At 38.8% G+C, this 22,500-nt stretch overlaps 1 protein-coding gene across 1 annotated transcript in view; it reads right to left on the bottom strand.

Moving 5' to 3' along the window:
• Positions 1 to 22,500, bottom strand: part of LOC136866546 (nose resistant to fluoxetine protein 6) — a 155,734-nt gene that overhangs the window by 52,390 nt on the left and 80,844 nt on the right. Inside the window, exons 3-4 of the mRNA XM_067143614.2 lie at positions 20,259 to 20,476; positions 4,570 to 4,658 (exon numbers count right to left, since the gene is read on the bottom strand). Of these exons, the coding sequence (XP_066999715.2) occupies positions 4,570 to 4,658; positions 20,259 to 20,476 (307 nt within the window). The remainder of the gene's footprint in view (positions 1 to 4,569; positions 4,659 to 20,258; positions 20,477 to 22,500) is intronic.

The raw sequence follows: 22,500 nt of genomic DNA, 5'->3' as shown, positions 1-22,500 counted from the left end.
ACAACATGCAGCAATGCCAATCGCAGCTATAACAATCCAATCAGTGGCTTCGCAATACAACGCAGACGTTAACGCCATATTGTAACAAACCGGCCCCTCTACCAATATTTCCGAGTAAAATAGCCTTCGAGGAGCAAGTGCGTATTACCCGAGACAATGTGGTAAGAGCCACTTAGAGAGAGAGAGAGAGAGAAAATCGACAAGGGATAGCTGCCCTAGAACAAGGGGTACTGTACGGTGTCAGCATCAAATAGATACTAGTATTCACACTATTTATCTTAGGATAAAATGAGGTTTATTTATTTATTTATTTGTGTCTTTATTAAGTGGCGAAGTTAGGGCTCTTGGCCCTCTCTTACACTTAACCACATACAATTTTTTATTTTTACAGTATTAATCTAAAGTATCATTGTAATCAATTACTGTTATTGACATATGTATGTCAGATAAGGAATTACAATAATGCAATTAATTAAGGTTACTACTGATGAAAAATTATAGGATAAATAGAGAGTGGATAATAACAAAAAAATATATATATCAACTTATAACCTAAAGAATACACCTACAACTAGCTTAAAGAAAAACTTATTCAAATATAAGGCTAAAATAAATTAACTAGTATGTTACGATCTGAGTGAACTAAAATCAATGTTACTATGTAGTCTATTTCTATGAACAGTCTATAGCCTTAAATGAGAGTAGTATGAACATAAATTGGATAGCCTAAGAACTTAAATCTAGTACGTCATTTTTGGTTTCATTCACACGTCATTCACTCTTACATTCATTCGAGTCAACTGTATGTACTCTGGAGGAATTTACGGTAGGCTGTTTTAAATGTCCTAGACGAGCAAGACTTTTTAATATCATCCGGGATCGTATTCCATAACCCCGTAGCGGAGACCAGAAATGAATGGCTGTAGGTATTCGTTCGATGCGGTGCTATTTCAAGTAGTGATCCGGAACGAGTGTTAATTTCGTGGAACGAAGAAAGAAGCCTAAAATTGGACGACAGGTAGGTGGGGCTGTTTGAGGAAAGCAACTGATAGATAAGGGTCATTTGGTGCATTTTTCTACGGTCATTTAAACGTAGCCATCCCAACTTTTTGTAGTATGGTGTTATATGAGCATCATGTCGGAGCTGGAAGGCATATCGAATGCAAGAGTTCTGTACACGTTGTAGCTTTGTTGTATGTATGTTTAGTCCTCAGCCATAAGGCTGATTGGATCATCAGCACCTCCGCCGTCAGCTTTCATAGATGGCCTAGGCATCACTGAAGAGACGAACGAGGGGAATGAGGAGGGAAGTAGTTTCCTGTTGCTTTCCTCACCGAGCCAGAAGTTGCCATTACATATCAGTGTGCCAAGCCCACTGAAATGCATGCATCAACCGATCCTATGAGCAACATTTTCACACAATTCGTAGCAGGGACTGGCTGCATAAGGAATACCATTACTAGCATCGCTCATACCTCAGTCACTTTCATTTTGTTAAAGCCAAGGATAAAACTGGGACAAATCAATCAAAGTAAAAAAAAAAATGTTCTAGCCTATACCAGAAGACATAATGCACATAATGCCCCACCAGAAAAAAGGATAACATTTTTAATTTTTAATTTCCCCTGTTGTACAGCTATCCCCGATCACGATAACTTTATTTTTCTTTACATATAACATATGAATGGTGATCTACCATTGGCGATGAATTATGTAAAACATCTAAACAAATATATTTTAAAAACGAAACATTAAAACCAGAACGAAGGATGAAATTAACGGAAAATTTTGTTACAGATCCTCGAGCACAGAAGAGCACCGCAATCACCTCCCAGCAACTGGTGGGTGTGTGATACTTTTCTTCAAAATACTTATAAGTGTTCGTAGTGTCTCTTCTTTTCGGAATCAACTTCTCTGGCCTGTGAACTGTTACTCTCAAACCTTATTGTTGGATCAATAACAACGCCGATGTTTCTGCGACAATATCAACACGTTTACCGGATCCATCGCTGGAGATAGAGCGCACTTCTTCAAAGACGTCAAGTCTGCCAGATGTTTTCAGAAGTTCTGCAATACTCCTGCTGACCCCATGGTGCCTGTTATTGCTCAATAGGTCCCCTTTCGCGCAGAAACCAAGAACATGAAAGAGGGTTTCTATCTACTGTGCTAAAAGAGTTGAAGTCAAAAGAACTCCGAAGTATACCGTCAATTTTGCGAAAATGACCTAAATGGGATCTTTTTAATCAACTAGGCCACAAGGAAATCACGGACGCTAGATTTAGTCCCAAATGGGCTAAGTTGAGTGGTGGCGATAAGGACCCCTTGTGAGGGGCCGTGACTGTTTCTTAATTCAGTAGTTGGAGAGTGATTTTACATGTTGATAAAACTACAGCACACAACACAGTATCATTTGTATTACAGAGGGTTATTCCAAACTTAGACCGTCGTAGTGCAGAGTTTCTTCCGTCAACAGGAGTACGGTAGTTATTTCTGAAAGAACGAGGGTTTCCCAACCTGTTCTAATAATAACCATCCCTTGATGCCACTCACAACAATTAGCAAGGCTTTTGAAGTAATTAGCCAGTTCTGAGAACCCAATAGTCAGAGAGGGTGCGATAACTAGAGCCCTGCGGGGATATACAAAATAACATCCGCTCCGTATCCGCAGATGGTTATCCGCGGATATTATAAATATTTACCTACAGTATATTACACCAACGATATTGAAACAGATAGATCTGTTAACATAACACAATAGGCCTGACACCCGGCACCTGAACTCCTACAGTCACAGGTTTATGAGGGATTTTTCTCTTGCGACGACTACCGACGTATTGACCTTTGTTCCTTTCTTCAACTAATTGCGGGCAGGAGCCAGTTAGGCTTAGGTCAGATTTACCACTTTATGGCCTCAACGCTCTTTATATATCACCATTCTCCCATACCAATGTCAAGGGTCGCCTAACTACAAGCAAAAATAAGAGTATACCTGAGCGAATGTCAATAAGCATCATTATTTAGAAACAGTGTTGCCAACTTAGCGGATTTTCCGCTAAATTTGGCGGAATTAGAAGACTCTCGGCGGAGAATTATATCATTTAGCGGACAGCGGATTTTTTGGCGGAATTCTAGATTTATTATAGCGGAATTTTGTGTTTTATCCATTTTACGTTTTTTTTAAATTTGTACTCCAATCTGTCTCCGAGCTATTCCGTATTTCTTATCAGGAGCTAGCAGTCACGTGAGGAAAACATGTTACTTGGATTTGATGTTACGAGATCATGGTATCATAAATTTGTAATGCGTGGGGAAAGGGTACTTTTCTCTTAGTTGACGAATGACGACAGATAATGAAACTGTGAAAGAGTAGCCTTTATTTTTATGCTATGAAGGAAGACCGTTTGATGAACTGGCCTGTTTTGTGTGTGGCCCTTGAGGTAAGGGATTCTCCTAGTTTGCACCCGGCACTTAAACGCCTACAAGTTTTAGCTCGCCGGCTCGCAGGCAGGGGTTAATCCCAGTGAAACTCTCAGGTAAGATGAGTGCAGATATTTATAATTTTTATTTTTATTATTATTATTATTATTATTATTGTTATTATTATTATTATTATTATTATTATTATCGTTGCGTCGTTGTTCTTCATTGCGCCGGGCTGAGTGGCTCAGGTGGTTGAGGTGCTGGCCTTCTGACCTCCGAAATTGGCGGGTTCGATCCTGGCTAAGTACGGCGGTATTTGAAGGTGCTCACATACGTCAGCCTCGTGTCGGTAGATTTACCGGCACGTAAAAGAACTCCTGTGGGACTAAATTCCGGCACCTCGTCTCCGAAAACCGTCAAAGTAGTTAGTGCCACGTAAAGCCAATAACATTATTATTATTAGCTCTTCATTGTAATAATATACAACCCTGTACTACGAAATAAACTTGTATCGTTCCTTATCGGGAAACGAGGGGCCAATTTTCATTTATTGCGGGGGAATGGGGGGCGAGCTCCTTAGCGCCGCTACTGGCTAAGTTGTCAACTCTGGCCTTCTTCTTCATCATCATCTGTTTACCCTCCAGGGTCGGTTTTTCCCTCGGACTCAGCGAGAGATCCCACCTCTGCCGCCTCAAGGGCAATGTCCTGGAGTTTCAGACTCTCGGTCGGGGAATACAACCGGGGAGGATGACCAGTACCTCGCCCAGGCGGCCTCACCTGCTATGCTAAAAAGGGGCCTTGTGGAGGGATGGGAAGTTTGGAAGGCATAGACAAGGAAGAGGGAAGGAAGCGGTCGTGGCCTTAAGTTAGGTACCATCCCCGCATTTGCCTGGAGGAGAAGTGGCAAACCACAGAAAACCACTACCAGGATGGCTGAGAAGGGAATCGAAGCCGGGCCTCCGGGGTTGGCAGCTAATCACACTAACCACTACACCACAAAGGCGGACCAACTGTGGCCTTCTGATGTAAATAGAGAATAGGACACTTCTTTGTAGAGGAAATGAGATTCAGGAGGAGACCTCTTGTTTTATTTATGACATAGACTGAAAGAAGGGAAATTAAAGTATAAATGCAAGGTATAATACTCACCCTCCTTGCCTTCGGCTGTGATGTGAGCAATCGTGGTGTCGTACACTGTGGAGGCTACAACCACGATCAGGAAGGCCGCCAGCAACAGGCTGAAACAAGACAGCAACAAGTGAGCTGAGTGGAATTCTCTCGTGCACGTATGGCAATTTACACCCGTTCAAGAACCACAAAAATAGTTTTTGACCTTCAAGCAGACAACAACAGATGGCACTGTAGCAGATCACTGTTCATTCGTCTGTCACAGTTTTCGCATAACAGTCAGTGACGGACAGCGGAGCAATTCCCGTTGGAAAGTCGTCATAATACGAGGGATGATGCACAAGTCATGGCAATTATTTTCTTTCTCTCGAATAAGCTCCGTCCCGGGAAAGGTATCAATTATTTTTGAAAGTGTGCTGCAAAGGATTTTTAAAGGTGACACAACATAGGGTAGGAAAGGTAAGATGACAAACAGGACATTTTGAGATCATCATTTGTTTGTTTTGTTCTGGTATAACCTGTCTACAATCATCCTTCGCAGTAATCTCCTAGGTTGACATCTCACGTCGAAATGATCGTACGATATCTTGTATGTTTGCAAAGCGTTTGCCAAGCAATGGCTTCTTCGACTTGGAAGTAAGATGGAAGTGAAATGAAATCGCGTATGGATTTTGGTGCAGAGAGTGCGCCAGGACAAGTTCAGCTCAACAGTAAATAACAATACTTTACTGACGGCATAAAACCATGTTAAATTAACTTAGAGGTGTTCATAATCAAGAAATAATGATATTGTAATAGTAAATGAAATTATGAATACAATATTATAGGTTTTCTAACAGTTATGAACTTAACGCATTCATTTTTCTGGCAATATTTACAATCAGTGAGTGTTAACAGTCAAAGTATCAATCTCTAACTTACTAGCACTTCTCATCGTTCTCTGTATTGGACTATGGAAGCCATAATTTGTTCAATGCCAATTAGTTTCAAACGACTGATTAAATCTCCTGCATCTAGGAGGAACATTAATGTTCACCTTCTCCAGTAATTCAGACCATTTTATCTGAGAGTTAAGTAGTTTATGAATGAAACTGTTACTGTATCGTAATTTTCACGTCGTTCCGAAACTATACACATACTCTACGTCATCACTCCATGGGCTAAAGTTGTTTTCATTGCCCCCATGTAGGCCTACTCATACTATCATCTTTCTATTTGACGCCGGGAATTGAACCCGCAACACCTGTGACCAAAGGCCAGCACACTGACCACTTAGCCATGGAGCCGGACAAGTCACGAACGCTTTTCCACTTTAATTACTTCCATTACGCACCGCTGTCAGAAATATGGAGCATGATTACGGCCAGGTTGATTCACCCATACCCCATCTCCCGGTAGCATTAGCATATCTTCAAATACATGTATTACACGTTTCCTGTTGTCACCTTTGCTGGAAAAAAAATTGTTTGCATGACTTCTGAATCAACCCTCGTATATATATTATATATCCCCAACATCCCTGAAACTCACACCACACATAACACTATCCTACACCACAATAACACGCAGTTACCTACACACGGCAGATGCTGCCCAGCCTCATCAGAGGGTCTGCCTTACAAGGGCTGCACTCGGTTAGAAAAAGCCACACGAAATTATAATTAGTATAATCAGAGCCACACTCCGAAGAGTTTCTAGATTTTAAAACCTAGTTTCATACCTCACATTAAAATCTACTTTAGTTTTAAACTGCACACTCAGAAGATTGTGTAATATATTGAACCCATGACCTTTGTACCCTAAGAATTTTAAGTATGAAAAGTTACTACATTTCTGAAAAATTCTCGATATCACGGAAGTGACACGTGGCAAGGGGATAGCTACTTTCCGTCCCACGCTCTGGGATACGTGACGTCATCCGCACGTGTCGTACGTGGAAGGATACCGAAGAAAGTTTGAGACTGCTAAGCCATTTTTTGTGGGTTATTTCAGAAGAGCGCGTCTGTATGGCGCCCCCACGCGAAGTCGACAGAAAGTAGTGCATATCAAATGAGGTCATTTAACCGGCTAAACTAATAAATATAAATTTTAAATGTTCAGGATCACTACTGCTAGTGAGTTAACAAATACATGGTTACATCCAAAACTCTTTCAAATACGATTCATTTAAGTTAGAATGATTACGCAAATTTCTTGGCGGCCTGGAGAGAGAGAGAGGGCGGGGGGGTTAAGTGGCTATAAATATAGGAGGGGAACCATGATGAAACCCTTGCATTGTGTTCTTGAATCTTGAGGGAGAGAGTTAGACTGTTCTGTAATCCAGCGATAAAGTAGACTAAGTCCGACGAACAGATTTGGGCCGATGTGGCTGGGGTCTTGAATCCAAAATGGATTTGTTTGAGCAAAGGTAGTCTTATGAAAAGGAGGTCAAGATATTGCAGAAGAAGTATGAAACTGTAAAATATTTTGTGTTGTAAAAGTAATTCGTGTGCGGGCAGTAACTACCATCAGTCGAGTACGATCAACGGAGACATGTGTGAAGGGTATTTCTTTATTTATGTGCTTCATTTCCAGGAAAATAAAATTATATCATGATAAACAGCCAGAAATGTAAAATGGCTAGATAAAGTGACGGAAGGTCACAGATGAGCCTAATGATGGAAGCTGGCGTCGATTTAAGGTAGGTGCCTTACCATCTTACCACCTACTATATCTTGTTTTGTGATGTCAAATTCATGTGCATTTGAAATGGGTTTTTGTGACGCAGTTGGTCACCCCTATGTTTTTGGCGAATGTCAAATATGACGAAAGGTCATTTGTTTTAATTTCTGCTTGGATAAAATTAAAATATTGTGAGCGCCGTGTGACATGTAAAAGTTATTAATGAGGGCTTCGAAGTGATATCACGTCCAGAGTAGATCGTCAGTTTCCGTGAATTTATTGCCTATACCTTTGTGATGTTAATTGAGATAATTTTATCTGACGTAAATTTTTTCTGTTTGAATTTTGACGTAAATAATGTAAGAAATCCATGGTTACACATTTTCAACCGAGTGGAAGCGCGCTGTCGGGTGAGAGCATAGAGTGGTGAATTTGTCACGGAGTGAAACGTTATTCTATGTCCATTTAAAGTGTGTCTGACTGACAATAAAAATTTAGTAGAATTTTACAGTCATTTTGGGAAAATACGAGATCATTATGCGAAGTGTTCATTATTAATGTATTTGTACGTATTAGGCGTCGTGGATTCTAAGTATTTTTTATTCCAGTCTTTTTGTCAGTGAGAGCCATCCAGTGGAGACGAGAGTTCAGAGTCGTCGTATGAGAAGAGATGGGATATGTGAATCAGGTGATTGGAAGCCTATAAATGTTCCGGGATATGTATAAGCCCGAGGAAGATTTGTGTAATGTTTGGGATGGAAAATAGAACTAGAGAATCCATGCCGGTATTATTTTGCGACGTGTACAATTAGTGTGGGCATTTTGAAGTATAATCTATGTGCATTTTGTTGGTCAGAAATATCGTATTTGTTTAATTATGTCGGCAAAGTTTTTAAAGGTTTCATTCTGAGAGGCCAGTCAGGTAGAACGAACAGATGTCTCATATCACCGCATAGCGAGGGTCGGGGCTAGATGCCGTCAGCTGATAGGAGTTCGCCGCTCGAATACGCATTGACGCGAGATTGCATTTCTTGGCAGGGGATAACGTTAAATGTTGGATCTAGTTGAAATTTTCATCCGGAAATAACGTGTGTGTTATTAGATATTGTAAATGTGTTTAATTGAGATTGTAATGTACATTTGAGACCACGAATTTAGAATATAATGAGTAAGGTTAGCCAATTTCAGGGTTGTCCAAATATAGAGCGATGGTAATGATGATTGTTTTGTTTGTGAGGGGCGCACAAAGCTTCACGGAAATTTTACGACAAGATATGACATCGTAAGCGGTTTACGTAGTACGGCGAGTTACTTATGGTTTTGCACTTAATTATCAGGGTTATCCAAGTAGTAATAATGATTAGTATTAAATTATATTACAGTAAAGTGTGATATTTCGAAATAAGATAAATACTGGAAATAAGTGATGTAAATTTTTCCAGTCACCGACGATAGACATCCGGCATGATTTAAAAAAATTAATTACGTCAAGACTTGTGCAGGGACATGTGAAAGAAACCACTAGCCCGCGGAGATAGAATTTGTTGTTCATTAAGATTTCATTAAATCATTTAATTTTATTATTAAATTCAGTGGAAACGTATTTTGAAATAACTTTAAATCAAGCAAATGACTTGAAGATGCATTCTGGAAATCTTAGTTTTTTTCTGGGGAATATGTAAATGTTAACGTAACGATTAAGGGGACATATCTGAAGGTAATGGATTTTACTGCCACAAGGTATTGTGAGCATTGTTGTTGTTGCATTATTTAACTTTGATTGATTGAGCAGTAAATGTGCTGGTGTTAGTAAAGTGGAAACTTTGGTCATCAACCGATGTAACTTAATTGTGTTTAGCTTTCAGCTTAGAAAATTGGATGGTCATGGGGTCATCAACCTCAGTGACTTAGAGTAGGGCCATATGCCACCGTAGCATCATTTTCCTTGCGGTCATCATCCACAATGACTTTAAAGTAACTTAGAAGTTTAGATGTCGGTCCATGACAAAGTCGCAGGTCACATCGATTCAATTAAGGGTCCATGCCGTATAACCACTGTGTGGCACACACCGATTGGACTGCCTTAATTATACCCAGAGTCCAGAGTTCGTGTTACGAGAACTGGACCATAAAGAATCACTATGATGGTACATGTAGTCTCACATAGAAGCCGAATCTAAGGATTTCCATACTTTCTTTTCTTTAATTAATAATTGAGACAATGGTTTCTAGTAAGGATGCTCATCAGGCAGTTATGTCAAAGGCTCACACCAGTATTTTGACCTTCTGTGTAAATGATTGTGGTGTCCAGTGGACACGATTGGATTCTAATCATACCGATGATAAAATGATTAACACTTCAAAGATTACTTGAATAAATAGGAATATTTTAAACAGACCTTTCATTTAAGTAGATAGATTAGAATTACTGAACCCTACCTTTACCTCAGCAAGTGACTTAGAACCCGATATGACCCAAGAGATAGATCTCATGAACTTTTGCTAATAGGTAAGGAAGATAGGTATCCTTTAGTATGGACCAAAGGGTTAAATATTAATATCTTTATAGTCTTTTATTTTTGATAAAATGTTTTGATCCGGCCACCACTGAGACTCGGGAACTGAGGTACAGGAGGTGAGAAATCCGCTAACCAAACAGCAGCTAAGCTAGATGGTCCTACAATTTGCAACGATATTTCTAGTGGTGGTGGTGGTGGTGGTGATTATTGTTTCAAGAGGAAGTACAACTAGGCAACCATACTCTATATAACACTAGTCAGAAAGAAAAAATGGAAGGGATCCGACACTTCGAAAAATGAAGGTTTCGGCCGAAGGAAGACAAGGGCCACGAAGGGCGTGAAAATGAAATACTCCCTAGGCCTCCAAGTGCTGTAATACTGTCGGGGTCGGAATAAAACATGAGTTAAACAAGGGAAGTTTGATAGGATAGATGAAAGTGAGGAGCCTGCCACAACTAAGTGAAGCAATTCCAAGGATCAGCAAAGGGCCTCGTGGTCGCCATCCCATGTTCCGAAGTTCAGAGTCCCTGGGGCCCCTGTAGTCGCCTCTTACGACAGGCAGGGAATACCGTGGCTGTTATTCTACCACCCCCACCCACAGGGGGAAAATATATTTCTGGGGAATAACCGAGGAGTATATACTCAGAGGAGTCATTGAAAGCCAGGTTTTAAGTGCCAATTGTACTCCATAATACAGGGTGTCTTTCGAAAAGGTTCCAGTATTTACAAACGAAGGGAAGAAAGGTCCTATAAACAGTAGTCGTCGAAAACCACTGCAGTGCATCCTTCCACTCTAGGTCACATGGAATCACGCATTCGCTGGACCACCTCCGGTTGTTGTCGGATTGCATCACACGCGTTCTCGTAGTTTAAGCACATCATCTATGGGGACCACTTACACCATGGACTTTACATGTCCCACAAACCAAAAATCTAAAGGGTTGAGGTCAGGCGAACGGGCAGGCCAAGGTATTGGTCCTCCCTGACTAATCCATCGCTCTTGGATGACCCGTGTCAGGTGCAGTGGCGGACCTATTTGGAGTCATTTGAGGCAATGCCTACTCTAAGAAATACGATTAAATTATATAAATGTCGTAACAAATTTATCTGCTGTTGTTATTGTGCTAAAACTACAATAATCTCTATTTAATATGTACTACATGGTTGACAGCAGGCTATGTGCTTCGCTGATCGCCCGCTAGATGGTAACAGCGGACTACTTGTTCTGACAGGGAGGCAGCAAATACCTAACTTGACTCACCCAGGACTTTTTGTTTTGTTTGCGTTTCGCCAGCTTGGTGATTGGAGCGGGGTAGTGGAAGAAGGTGAGGTTACCGCCCACGCCCCTCTCTCCGCTAAGTGTTGAGGCATGCCTGTTCTGCTATTCGAGGGTGTAGAAATTCCTAGCGTAAAGGCGACAATGAAGTACGTATTGTTAATTGTGTAAGTGCGCACGCAGTTCTTTCGAGTTAGTAGGCAATCACTGAGTGAAGCAAGCCCTTTCGGGAACTATACAAGTCGTTTGAACTCTTTAAAATGTAAACCGTTCCCCTTTTGGATTTACGAAGAGAAGTGTGAAGCCAAAATCAGAACATGTATGCCTAATTCAGATGCTAAGTATTTTGACGGTAAAGTAGCTAGAACATTTCAATTCTCTTGGTATACACGATATTCGTGGTTTTCTTAATAAGGTCTAAGTGTGTTTCACTTGGTAGGGAAGAGGAATGGACTTTAAATGAGACAAATATTACAAAAACGTTCCTAGAAAAGCGCAGAAGCATCAAAATTGAAATAAACATATTCAGAATGAAGAGAAATTCCGTTTACTGAAGCGCCGAGGAATAGGACGTTCTTTATATGAAGGTGCAAGAATTCAAGCCGTTAAACATAACGAAGTCGTAAAACTAAATCGGCTTGTTGTTGAGATAATTTATATTGTGTGTTTTCTTGGGAAACAGGACCTTGGATTTCGAGGTCATTTTGAAGGGGAAGACTCGATCAACAGGAGCAGTTACCTACAGTTGTTGGATCTTCTTTGAAAACAGGAACTACATCCTAGATCATCTTCAGTCCACGTTGGGATTTTAATAATAATACTAAGAAGAAGAAGAAGAAGAATACTTGCTTTATGCCCCATTAACTACTTTTATGGTGTTCGGAGACGCAGGAGTTCTTTTTCGTGCCAGTAAATCTACCGACACGAGGCTGGCGTATCTGAACAACTTCAAATACCACCGGACTGAGCTAGGATGGAACCTGCCAAGTTGTGGTCAGAAGACCAGTACCTCAACCGCCTGAGCAACTCAGCCCGGCACGTCGGGCTTTAAAGGCACATCAAGCGAAATACAGAATGAATGAATGAATTGAGTATGTAACTACCATAATCCAGGAGACGATCAAAGCAGTATTATATTCTTGTAATTTCATTGGCATTCAGGCGGATGAGACCTTAGATGTATAAAATATATCTCAAGTCCGTGTAATATTCCAGTTCTGCTGAAAACAAGATCCCACAGAAAGATTCATAGGCTTTCATGATGTTTCGATTGAAAAGGCTGCTTCGGGCCAATCAGAATTAATTGTGGATATTCTGTGAAAGTGAGGAATAATTGATGAAATCGTATGTCAAACATGACGGGTGCTCCACAATGGCAGGAAAGCTTGGGGGGTGGGGGGTTGTTCAGCATTACGTTAAGCAATTTTGCCGACGGGCAATATTTCTACACTGTTAGCCCACTAATTAAACTTTGTTCTTCTCCATTGCTCCAAAACAAATAAAATCAGCCAGGCTCTTCATTAATAAGCTGACAGCGTTTCAGTCATTTTTTAGTAGATCCTCAAAGAGAGCTCATCTTCTGGAACCCAAAGGATTCAGACTTCCAAAAGCATGTACTATGATGATTTAAGGCAGGTTTCTGAAGATAATTGCACAGAATGGTGAGGGTTGTGACAGTGAGTCGTACAATTCTGCTATTGGGTTGCTTAACATACTCAGGAAAGCCCAATTCGTTTATTCTCATTGTCTCTATAGAGAATTTTTATTTATTTATACAGACCATCTCCTTGTTCTACTGCAAAATAAAACCACATTTGATGTAATTGTGTGCAATACTGAAGTTAAGAAAACCACTGGTATCCTCAAGGATATGCGATCAGAAAACACGGTATCCTCTTGCGTTGAAAAATATAAAATAAACTAGCAAGATACCCGTGCTTCGCTACGGTATTATACTGAAATTTATAATTGAATGCTTATTGTTTTAGATATATAATCCGCCGAAATTAGCGATCTGACTCGTTTTCTGCGAGAATCCACCAAAATTCCCGATCTGACTGGTTTTCTATGATTTTACGGCACGTTTCCTCCCATTTTTAAATCTTCCTTTCCAGCAATCGATTTCGTACTTCCCGGGCTAGGCTCAGGTATTCCTCCCGGTCAGTTGGGTTCGTAAATCTTTGCCATCTTTTCCTATAATATTTTTAATATGGATAAAATCCTTCAGGAGATCCGGCGTGGTGTCATATTGGGTGCCTTGGTGGCACTGAACCCGCGGCCGGACTGCATTCTTAGTCATTACCCGTCCAGGAGCCGTTTCCAGCGCGGTCCGCGCATTTGACGACGGTCCGGAATATTATTATTATTATTATTATTATTATTATTATTATTATTATTATTATTATTATTATTATTATTATGTGTTGCTGGAATGGCTGATGACAGGGAAAACCGGAGTATCCGGAGAAAAACCTGTCCCGCCTCCGTTTTGTCCAGCACGAATGCCACATGGAGTGACCGGGATTTGAACCACGGAACCCGGCTGTGAGATTCCGGCGCGCTGCCGCCTGAGAAACGGAGGATCCTGATAAGTACATTAATAACAGTAAAATCAATTGGTCTCACCTCCTTCTACACCCCACCCCCCACCGCCGTTAAGTTTAATTAACGCCAACCCCCCCCCCCCCAACAACAAATTTAAAAGAATGCTTGTTTCTTTATGTTTAAGGGAGATTCCAGACACCAATGTTCACGTCTATTACCTTCGGTTTTGAGATGTAAATATCCCCATAAAAATAATTCAATTTCTTTCACTTCCTTTCACACTCCTTCCCCCCCCCCCCCCCCCCTAAGTGAATTTTCCCGCAAAAAGTACTTGTTTCTTTAATAGTAAAGGATCTTCTAAATACCAATTATCACGACTGTGACTTCTTCAGTTTTTGATTTATGTGTCCTCATGAAAGGAATTCAACTCCTTTACACTCCCGCCCTCCAAGATGGTTTCCCCACCAAAACGCGTTCTTCTTTGTTTTTAAAGGAGGTCCAAATACGAATTTTCACGTCTGTAACAACTTTAGTTTTTATTAGATGTATGTATTCTCATACAATTAAGTCAATTAATTTTTCAATTCTTTCACCCCCCCCCCTTCTTTGGATTTTCCGAGAATACGTGTTTCTTTACTTTTAAAGCAGATTGCAAATATCAAATTTCACGTCTGTAACATCTTCATTTTTGAGATATTAGTAGCCTAATTAAAAGAATTCATCACCATTTTCAGTCACTTTTACCCCCACCCTCCAACCAAGTGGTATTTCCGAAAACTAAAAGTACACGTTTCTCTATGTTTAATAGAGATAAAAAAATACCATTTTTCTCTTCTGTAACATGCTAAGTTTTTTTAGATATACTGTAAAAAATTCTCATTTTAAAATTTCACTCCTTTTGAGTTCCCTTTAAGTGGAGTTTCCAAAAACAAATCACCTATATTTTTTTACATTTACAGGAGATTTACACCCACTCTTTACGTCTGTAACATTTTACGTTTCCAAGATATTCTGTAGATAGTCTTTCAAAAAATTCACCCCAATTTGTCACTCCTGTTTAACCGCCATTAATTGGCTTTTCCAAAAACTAAAACATACGTGTTTCTTTATTTTTAAAGGAGATCCCATATGCAAATTATCAGTTCTGTAATATCTTTCGTTTATGAGATATGTGTATCCTCATTAAAGGCATTCAACCCATTTTTCACCCTTTTACACCCCTCCTATTAGGATTTACGGGAAACAAAAAAATACGTGTTCCTTTATTTTTAGAGGAGATTCTAACTACCAATTTTTACATCTGTAAATTTTAAAGTTTTAAGATGTAGACACACTCATTTTAAAAAATTCACCCCCTCTTTTCACCCCCAATATTTGGATTTTCCAAAAACGAAAAAATGCGTGTTTCTTTACTTTTAAAGTAGATCCAAAATACCAATTTTCAGGTCTGTAATATCTTCAGGTTCTGAAATATAAGTAGCCTCATGAAAGGCATTCAACCCATTATTCACCCTTTTAAACCCTTCCTATTGGGATTTTCCGAAAACAAAAGAATACGTGTTTTTTTTATTTTTAAAGGAGATTCTAAACACCAATTTTTACATGTATAAACTTAAAAAGTTTTGAGATATAGATACACTCATTTTTAAAAATCACCCCCTTTTCAACCCCCCCCCCCAATTATATTTTCCACAGACAAAAATACGTGTTTCTTTATTTTAAAAGGAGATCCCAAACACCAATTTTCAGGTCTGTAATATCTTCAGGTTGTGAAATATAAGTAGACTCATGAAATGCATTCGAACCCTTTTTCAACCTTTACCACCCTTCCTATTACGATTTTCCGAAAGCGAAATATACGTGTTTCTTTATTTTTAATGGAGATTCTAAATACCAATTTTTACATCTATAACTTTTAAAAGTTTTGAGATATAGATACAATCATTTTAAAATATTACCCCCTTTTTACCCCCCTTAATTGGGTTTTCCAGAAACAAAAAAATACGTGTTTCTTTATTTTTAAAGGAGATCCCAAACACCAATTTTCAGGTCTATAATATCTTCAGTTTCTGAGATATAAGTAGCCTCATTAAAGGAATTCAACCCCTTTTTCACCCCTTTTCACTCCTCCTATTGCGATTTTCCGAAAACAAAAAAAAATACGGGTTTCTTTATTTTTAATGAAGATTCTAAATACCAATTTTTACATCTGCAAACTTTAAAAGTTTGGAGATATAGATTCACTCATTTTAAAAATTCACCCCCTTTTCACCCTCCCATTAATTGGATTTTACAAAAACAAAAAAATACGTGCTTCTTTATTTTTAAAAGAGATCCAAAGTACCAATTTTCAGGTTGTAATATCTTCAGTTTCTGAGATATAAGTACCGGTATCCTGATTAAAGGCATTCAACAAATTTTCCCCCATTTTCACCCTTTTTCATCCCTCCTATTGGGATTTTCTGAAAACAAAAAAATACGTGTTTCCTTATTTTTAAAGAAGATTCTAAATACCAATTTTTACACCTGTAAACTTTTAAAGTTTTGAGATATAGATACACTCATTTTAAAATTTCACCCCCCTTTTCACCCCCTTAGCGACGGAATATCCAAAAATCCTCTCTTAGCGAGCACCTAAATTTTAATATGAATATATCCCCAAAATTTCATTTCTTTATGTCCAGTAGTTTTGGCTCGGCGATGATGAATCAGTCAGTCAGTCAGTCAGTCAGTCAGGACAAGTTATTTTATATATATAGACTAGCAAGATACCCGTGCTTCGCTACGGTATTATACTGAAATTTATAATTGAATGCTTATTGTTTTAGATATATAATCCGCCGAAATTCGCGGTCTGACTCGGTTTCTGCGAGAACCCACCAAAATTCCCGATCTGACTCGATTTCTATTAGATTACGGCATGTTTCCTCCCATTTTTCAATCTTCTTTTCCAGCAATCGATTTCGTACTTCCCGGGCTAGGCTCAGGTATTCCTCCCGGTCAGTTGGGTCCGTAAATCTTTGCCATCTTTTCCTATAATCATTTTTAATATGGATAAAATCCTTCAGGAGATCCGGCGTGGTGTCATATTGGGTGCCTAGAAGGCACTAAACCCGCGGTCGGACTGCATTCTTAGTCATTACCCGTCCAGGAGCCGTTTCCAGCGCGGTCCGCCATTTAACGACGGTCCGGAACATTATTATTATTATTATTATTATTATTATTATTATTATTATTATTATTATTATTATTATTATGTGTTGCTGGAATGGATGATGACAGGAAAACCGGAGTATCCGGAGAAAAACCTGTCCCGCCTCCGTTTTGTCCAGCACGAATGTCACATGGAGTGAACGGGATTTGAACCACGGAACCCAGCTGTGAGAGGCCGGCGCGCTGCCGAGGATCCTTATAAGTACATTAAGAACAGTAAAATCAATTGGTCTCACCTCCTTCTACACCCCACCGCCGTTAAGTTTATTTACCGGCACCCCCCCCCCCAAAAAAAAAATTAAAAGAAGGCTAGTTTCTTATGTTTAAAGAAGATTTCAAACACCAATGTTCACGTGTATTACCTTCAGTTTTGAGATATAGTATCCCCATAAAAATAATTTACTTTTTTCACTTCATTTCACACTACTCCCCCCCCCCCTAAGTGAATTTTCCCGCAAAAAATACTTGTTTCTTTAATAGTAAAGGATCTTCTAAATACCAATTATCACGACTCTAACTTCTTCAGTTTTTGATTTATGTGTCCTCATGAAAGGAATTCAACTCCTTTACACTCCCGCCCTCCAAGATGGTTTCCCCCCAAAACGCGTTTTTCTTTGTTTTTAAAGGAGATCCAAATACGAATTTTCACGTCTGTAACAACTGTAGTTTTTATTAGATGTATGTATTCTCATTCAATTAATTCAATTAATTTTTCAATTCTTTCACCCCCCCCCCCTTCATTGGATTTTCTGAGAATTCGTGTTTCTTTATTTTTAAAGCAGATTGCAAATATCGAATTTCACGTCTGTAACGTTTTCATTTTTGAGATATCAGTAGCCTAATTAAAAGAATTCAACACCATTTTCAGTCACTTTTACTCCCCCCTCCACCCAAGTGGTATTTCCGAAAGCTAAAAATACACGTTTCTTTATGTTTAATAGAAAAAAAATACCAATTTTCACTTCTGTAACATGTTAAGTTTTTTGAGATAAACTGTAAAAATTCTCATTTTAAAATTTCACCCCTTTTGAATTCCCCTTAAGTGGAGTTTCCAAACACAAATCACCTATGTTTCTTTAGATTTACAGGAGATTACAAACACCCACTTTTTACGTCTGTAACATTTTACGTTTCCAAGATATTCTGTAGATATAGTCTTTCAAAAATTTGTCACTCCTGTTTAACCGCCATTAATTGGATTTTCCAAAACTAAAAAATATGTGTTTTTTTTAATTTTTAAAGGAGATCCCATATACAAATTTTCAGTTCTGTAATATATTTCGTTTCTGAGATATATGTATCCTCATTAAAGGCATTCAACCCATTTTTCACCCTTTTACACCCGTCCTATTGGGATTTACAGGAAACAAAAAATACGTTTTCCTTTATTTTTAGAGGAGATTCTAACTACCAATTTTTACATCTGTAAATTTTAAAGTTTTAAGATGTATACACACTCATTTTAAAAAATTTACACTCCCCCCTTTTTACCCCCCAATATTTGGATTTTCCAAAAACGAAAAAATACGTGTGCTTATTTATTTTTAAAGGAGATTCTAAATACCAATTTTCACATATATAACCTTTAAAAATTTTGAGATAGATACACTCATTTTAAAATATTACTCCCTTTTCACCCCCCCCCCCTAAATTGGATTTTCCAGAAACAAAAAAAAAGTGTTTCTTTATTTTTAACGGAGATCTCAAACACCAATTTTCAGGTCTGTAATATCTTCAGTTTCTGATATATAAGTAGCCTCATTGAAGGCATTCAACCACTTTTTAGCCCCTTTTCACTCCTCCTATTGCGATTTTCCGAAAACAAAAAAATACGTGTTCCTTTATTTTTAATGAAGGTTCTAAATACCAATATTTACATCTGCAAACTTTAAAAGTTTGGAGATATAGATTCACTCATTTTAAAAATTCACCCCCTTTTCACCCTCCCATTAATTGGATATTCCAAAAACAAAAAAATACGTGTTTCTTTATTTTTAAAAGAGATCAAAAGTACCAATTTTCAGGTCTGTAATATCTTCAGTTTCTGAGATATAGGTACCGGTATCCTGATTAAAGGCATTCAACCCATTTTTCCCCATTTTCACCCCTCCTATTGGGATTTTCTGAAAACAAAAAAATACGTGTTTCCTTATTTTTAAAGAAGATTCTAAATATCAATTTTTACATCTGTAAACTCTTAAAGTTTTGAGATATAGAGCAACTCATTTTAAAATTTCACCCCCGTTTTCACCCCCTTAGCGAAGGAATATCCAAAAATCCTCTCTTAGCGAGCACCTACGTCTTAATATGAATATATCCCCAAAATTTCATCTCTTTATGTCCAGTGGTTTTGGCTCGGCGATGATGAATCAGTCAGTCAGTCAGTCAGTCAGTCAGGACAAGTTATTTTATATATATAGATAATGAGATGTAGATGACAGGACATTCCAAACGCTCAAAATGTTAAGAGTGAAGTCCTTGACACTTTAATTGTACAAATGGAAATACAGTTTGACGATTTTGAAAGCATTCAGTTTGTTGAATTGTTGGATCCAACTCACTTCAAAGTTTACAAAGAGAGCTTCGCCACTATTAAACTGAACAATCTCATGAACATATAACTCCTTTTTTATACAGAAATACTCGAAAATGAATTGATAAACATTTTTTCCGATATAGAAAAACATTTGTCCTCTCAAAAACTTTTAAATTATATTGTCCTCAATGATTTCGCACCAGTGTATGTTTGAAGTGTCATAATTGATTCGGTTAATATTAACATTTCCTGTGATCACGGCTTCCTCTGAAAGGAGTGTGAGTACTCCGAAGAGGATAAAAACCTTTTTGTGTAATACAATGAATAATGAATGACTCAGCAGTCTTAGAACCATTTCTATCAATAAAAAGCCTGTGAAGGAATTGATGAATGATGAACTATTGAAGGACCGTGTGATTGGCCATTTTGCAACCAAGAGAACTCGACTTTTGGAACTACTCTGAAAGAAACTTTAAGCTAAGATTTCCTGCCTGTCCATTTATTAATTAATAGCTTTGCCACTGGTTAGGTGGCACCTAACCTTACAATGAAAATGTGCCGGTGCCCCATCACAATAAGACCTTAACACAACGTGCTAGTAGGCTTACGACCAATGTTTTGGTAGGAAAGTATTTCCGTCTTTTCTTGCATACGATTCATTAATAGCAGTGGTAGTGGATCATAGTTCCGAACATATTGTGATCGTTGTTTATAGGACCTTTTCTTTCCCTTTGTGTTGTGTGCTGCCTCAACTGTAAATATTGAAACCTTTTTATAGGACACCCTGTAGATACCTCTCATGTTTGCAGCGCCATCATACGTCTGTCCCTGAAGTATACGGATGGGTAGGTTTAGTCTAGTTAATACGTCCGATACAATAGAAACATACTCAGGGTCCAATGATTTGAAGACCTCTGCTGTACACAAAGAATCTTTCAGACTAATGCGATAGGAGACTCACATGACTGCCCAGTCCTCCTTGCCGAGCGGTTCGCCGTGCGCCGTGTAGCAGTTCCCGGGATACACGGCGACGTGCAGATCAGTGCTGTTGTCATCCTCCAAGAGCAGTCGTCTCATGTGTACCTGGAGGTGTGCCTGAAGGTCTTCCGGATGGCACGATGAGGGGATACATATAGACCACAGTAGACGTTTGTCCAACAGCGACTGGACTAGATGATTCTAGAACAGGCAAAAACATTCAAATCATGTCTTCAGATGTACCAATATGTCTTTAGAATGAATCACAGAAGTGAGAAATCCGCTGAAGATGCTTACCCATTAGCAGCAAAGATGTATGGTCCTACAATTTGCAAGAGCATTCACAAGTACGAGGGTCATGGCAACTACTTTTTCGCACGAATGTGGAATCTGCCTGGCGAATAGAAATATAAAGATAGGAATGGGGAACGTAACGTGCTGTGGAATGTATGAATAATACCGGGAGTAGGATATAACACGAGGAATCTCTCAGCCAAGAAATCCTTGTGCTACATAATGTTACTCTCAGAGAGTAGAGTAACCTTTATCATACGGTGACCGGACGTCCCTTATTTTATGAGACTGTCCATTATTTCTCTGAAGTGTCCCGTTGTCTTAGCAAAATATAAATGGTACGCACGCATATTGTCCCGTATTTCGTGAACCGTCCCGTATATTTTAAAATACTGTGTTTAAACTTTATTTGTCACAAAGCTTCACCTTCTCCGTCCCGTCGAACTGCGCGCTTTCTAGAAGGCCATCTGTGCTATGAATCTTGACCTAATATAACACAAGATACTTGGACCTTCAACTATTAGATGTCTCTACCGTCCGCCCATGTCTCCCTCTGGCGGGATTAAGAACAATTCATTCTTAAGGGAATTTCATTTTTTTAAGGTGGCAAACCTTAAGTTTGTGAAGATTGTTTTGTTCATGTGCTTAAGTTGTCAACACTCCCATGGCTTCCTTCTTCATTACTTATTAACCGATCAGGAATTTCGTGTATATTTCTCTAGCCAATTAAAACTGGGGGTGTGTACAGGCATCCTGCCTATCTAAAAAGAGTTCTGGAAACTTCCCCTCGGAAATCCTATAAAAGCGGGGCGCTTTAGGGCCGTATTGTCATGTCCATCGCTCCGGTCTTGTGTGTGCGGCGTGATTAGGAGGCAGCAGCCGTAAACAGGCGTTAGAACCGCTCAGCAAGGAAGATAATGGCAGAATTTTCTTAAAATGTGATAGTTCCGGCAGATGGCTTGAAGGGAAGCTTTCAAACTTCTTTAATGTAATGTAAAGTACTAACTTAAGGTTTTAAATGTAGATTTTCAGCAATTCTGAGGACTCTGTTCAAATCCCTGCAGGGAAACATATAAATTAATGGAACAAAGAGTGTTCACCCTCTGTTGATTCCCATTCAATTTAGTATGGGATGAATTTATTTTCTGAACCTCTAAATTCTTCACACTCCTTCGGCATTTGATATTTCTCGTTTAGTCACCCCTCCGTAGTAAAGGCTTAGCCTCTGCAACTTCGGGCCATAAGCCTATTTAGGATTTTACGTTTTTTTCTAAAAGGAGATCAAGTGTTTCGCCTCCAGCCTTTGTTCATGACCGATCGTGTTAAACATTTTATTTTTACATTAAGGCCATTTAGAATGGGCACTCATTGCCGCCGTTTAAATTGTTATTATTGATAGACGAATGTGTAAAAGACTATTGAGCAGAAGTGACTGTAAACACAGTATTGAAGTTCATCACACATAGTTTTGTAAGAAGCTAGTGCCTCTGAGAGGCTGGACTGTAACTTTTGGAGCTGAGTATCCTAGAATGTAAATGAGTGGAGAAAACATGCCCTTTTTAAAGTGTACCTGTTTAGAGCTATGTTGCTCATCCCTTGTAAATTATTGCGTCGATTATTTTCTCTTATTGTACCTGTTTTTTTTTTTTTGGACTTATAGTCCGCTGTTGTCATCAGAGCTGACGAGCTAATTTGTTATTCTATTTAACTGTTATTTATTCCGAATCACACTTTAAAATAAAAAAAGAAAAGAAATACAATTTCAAAATTTAGTGCTTTAACTTATGCTCTGGTCATTTCCCTGCCCACCCATTCACTTCAGGGCCTTCTTACACCTCTCTGTTCCACGATACTTCCGTAGCATATATTTTTTTTCATTGTGTAAAGAAATTGTAGTGTGTTTGGTTGGCGCTAAATGTAACAAAAGAGTG

Source organism: Anabrus simplex, chromosome 3 (assembly GCF_040414725.1).
Source record: "Anabrus simplex isolate iqAnaSimp1 chromosome 3, ASM4041472v1, whole genome shotgun sequence".
NCBI lineage: Eukaryota > Metazoa > Arthropoda > Insecta > Orthoptera > Tettigoniidae > Anabrus > Anabrus simplex.
This window is presented reverse-complemented; position numbering and strand designations above follow the sequence as displayed.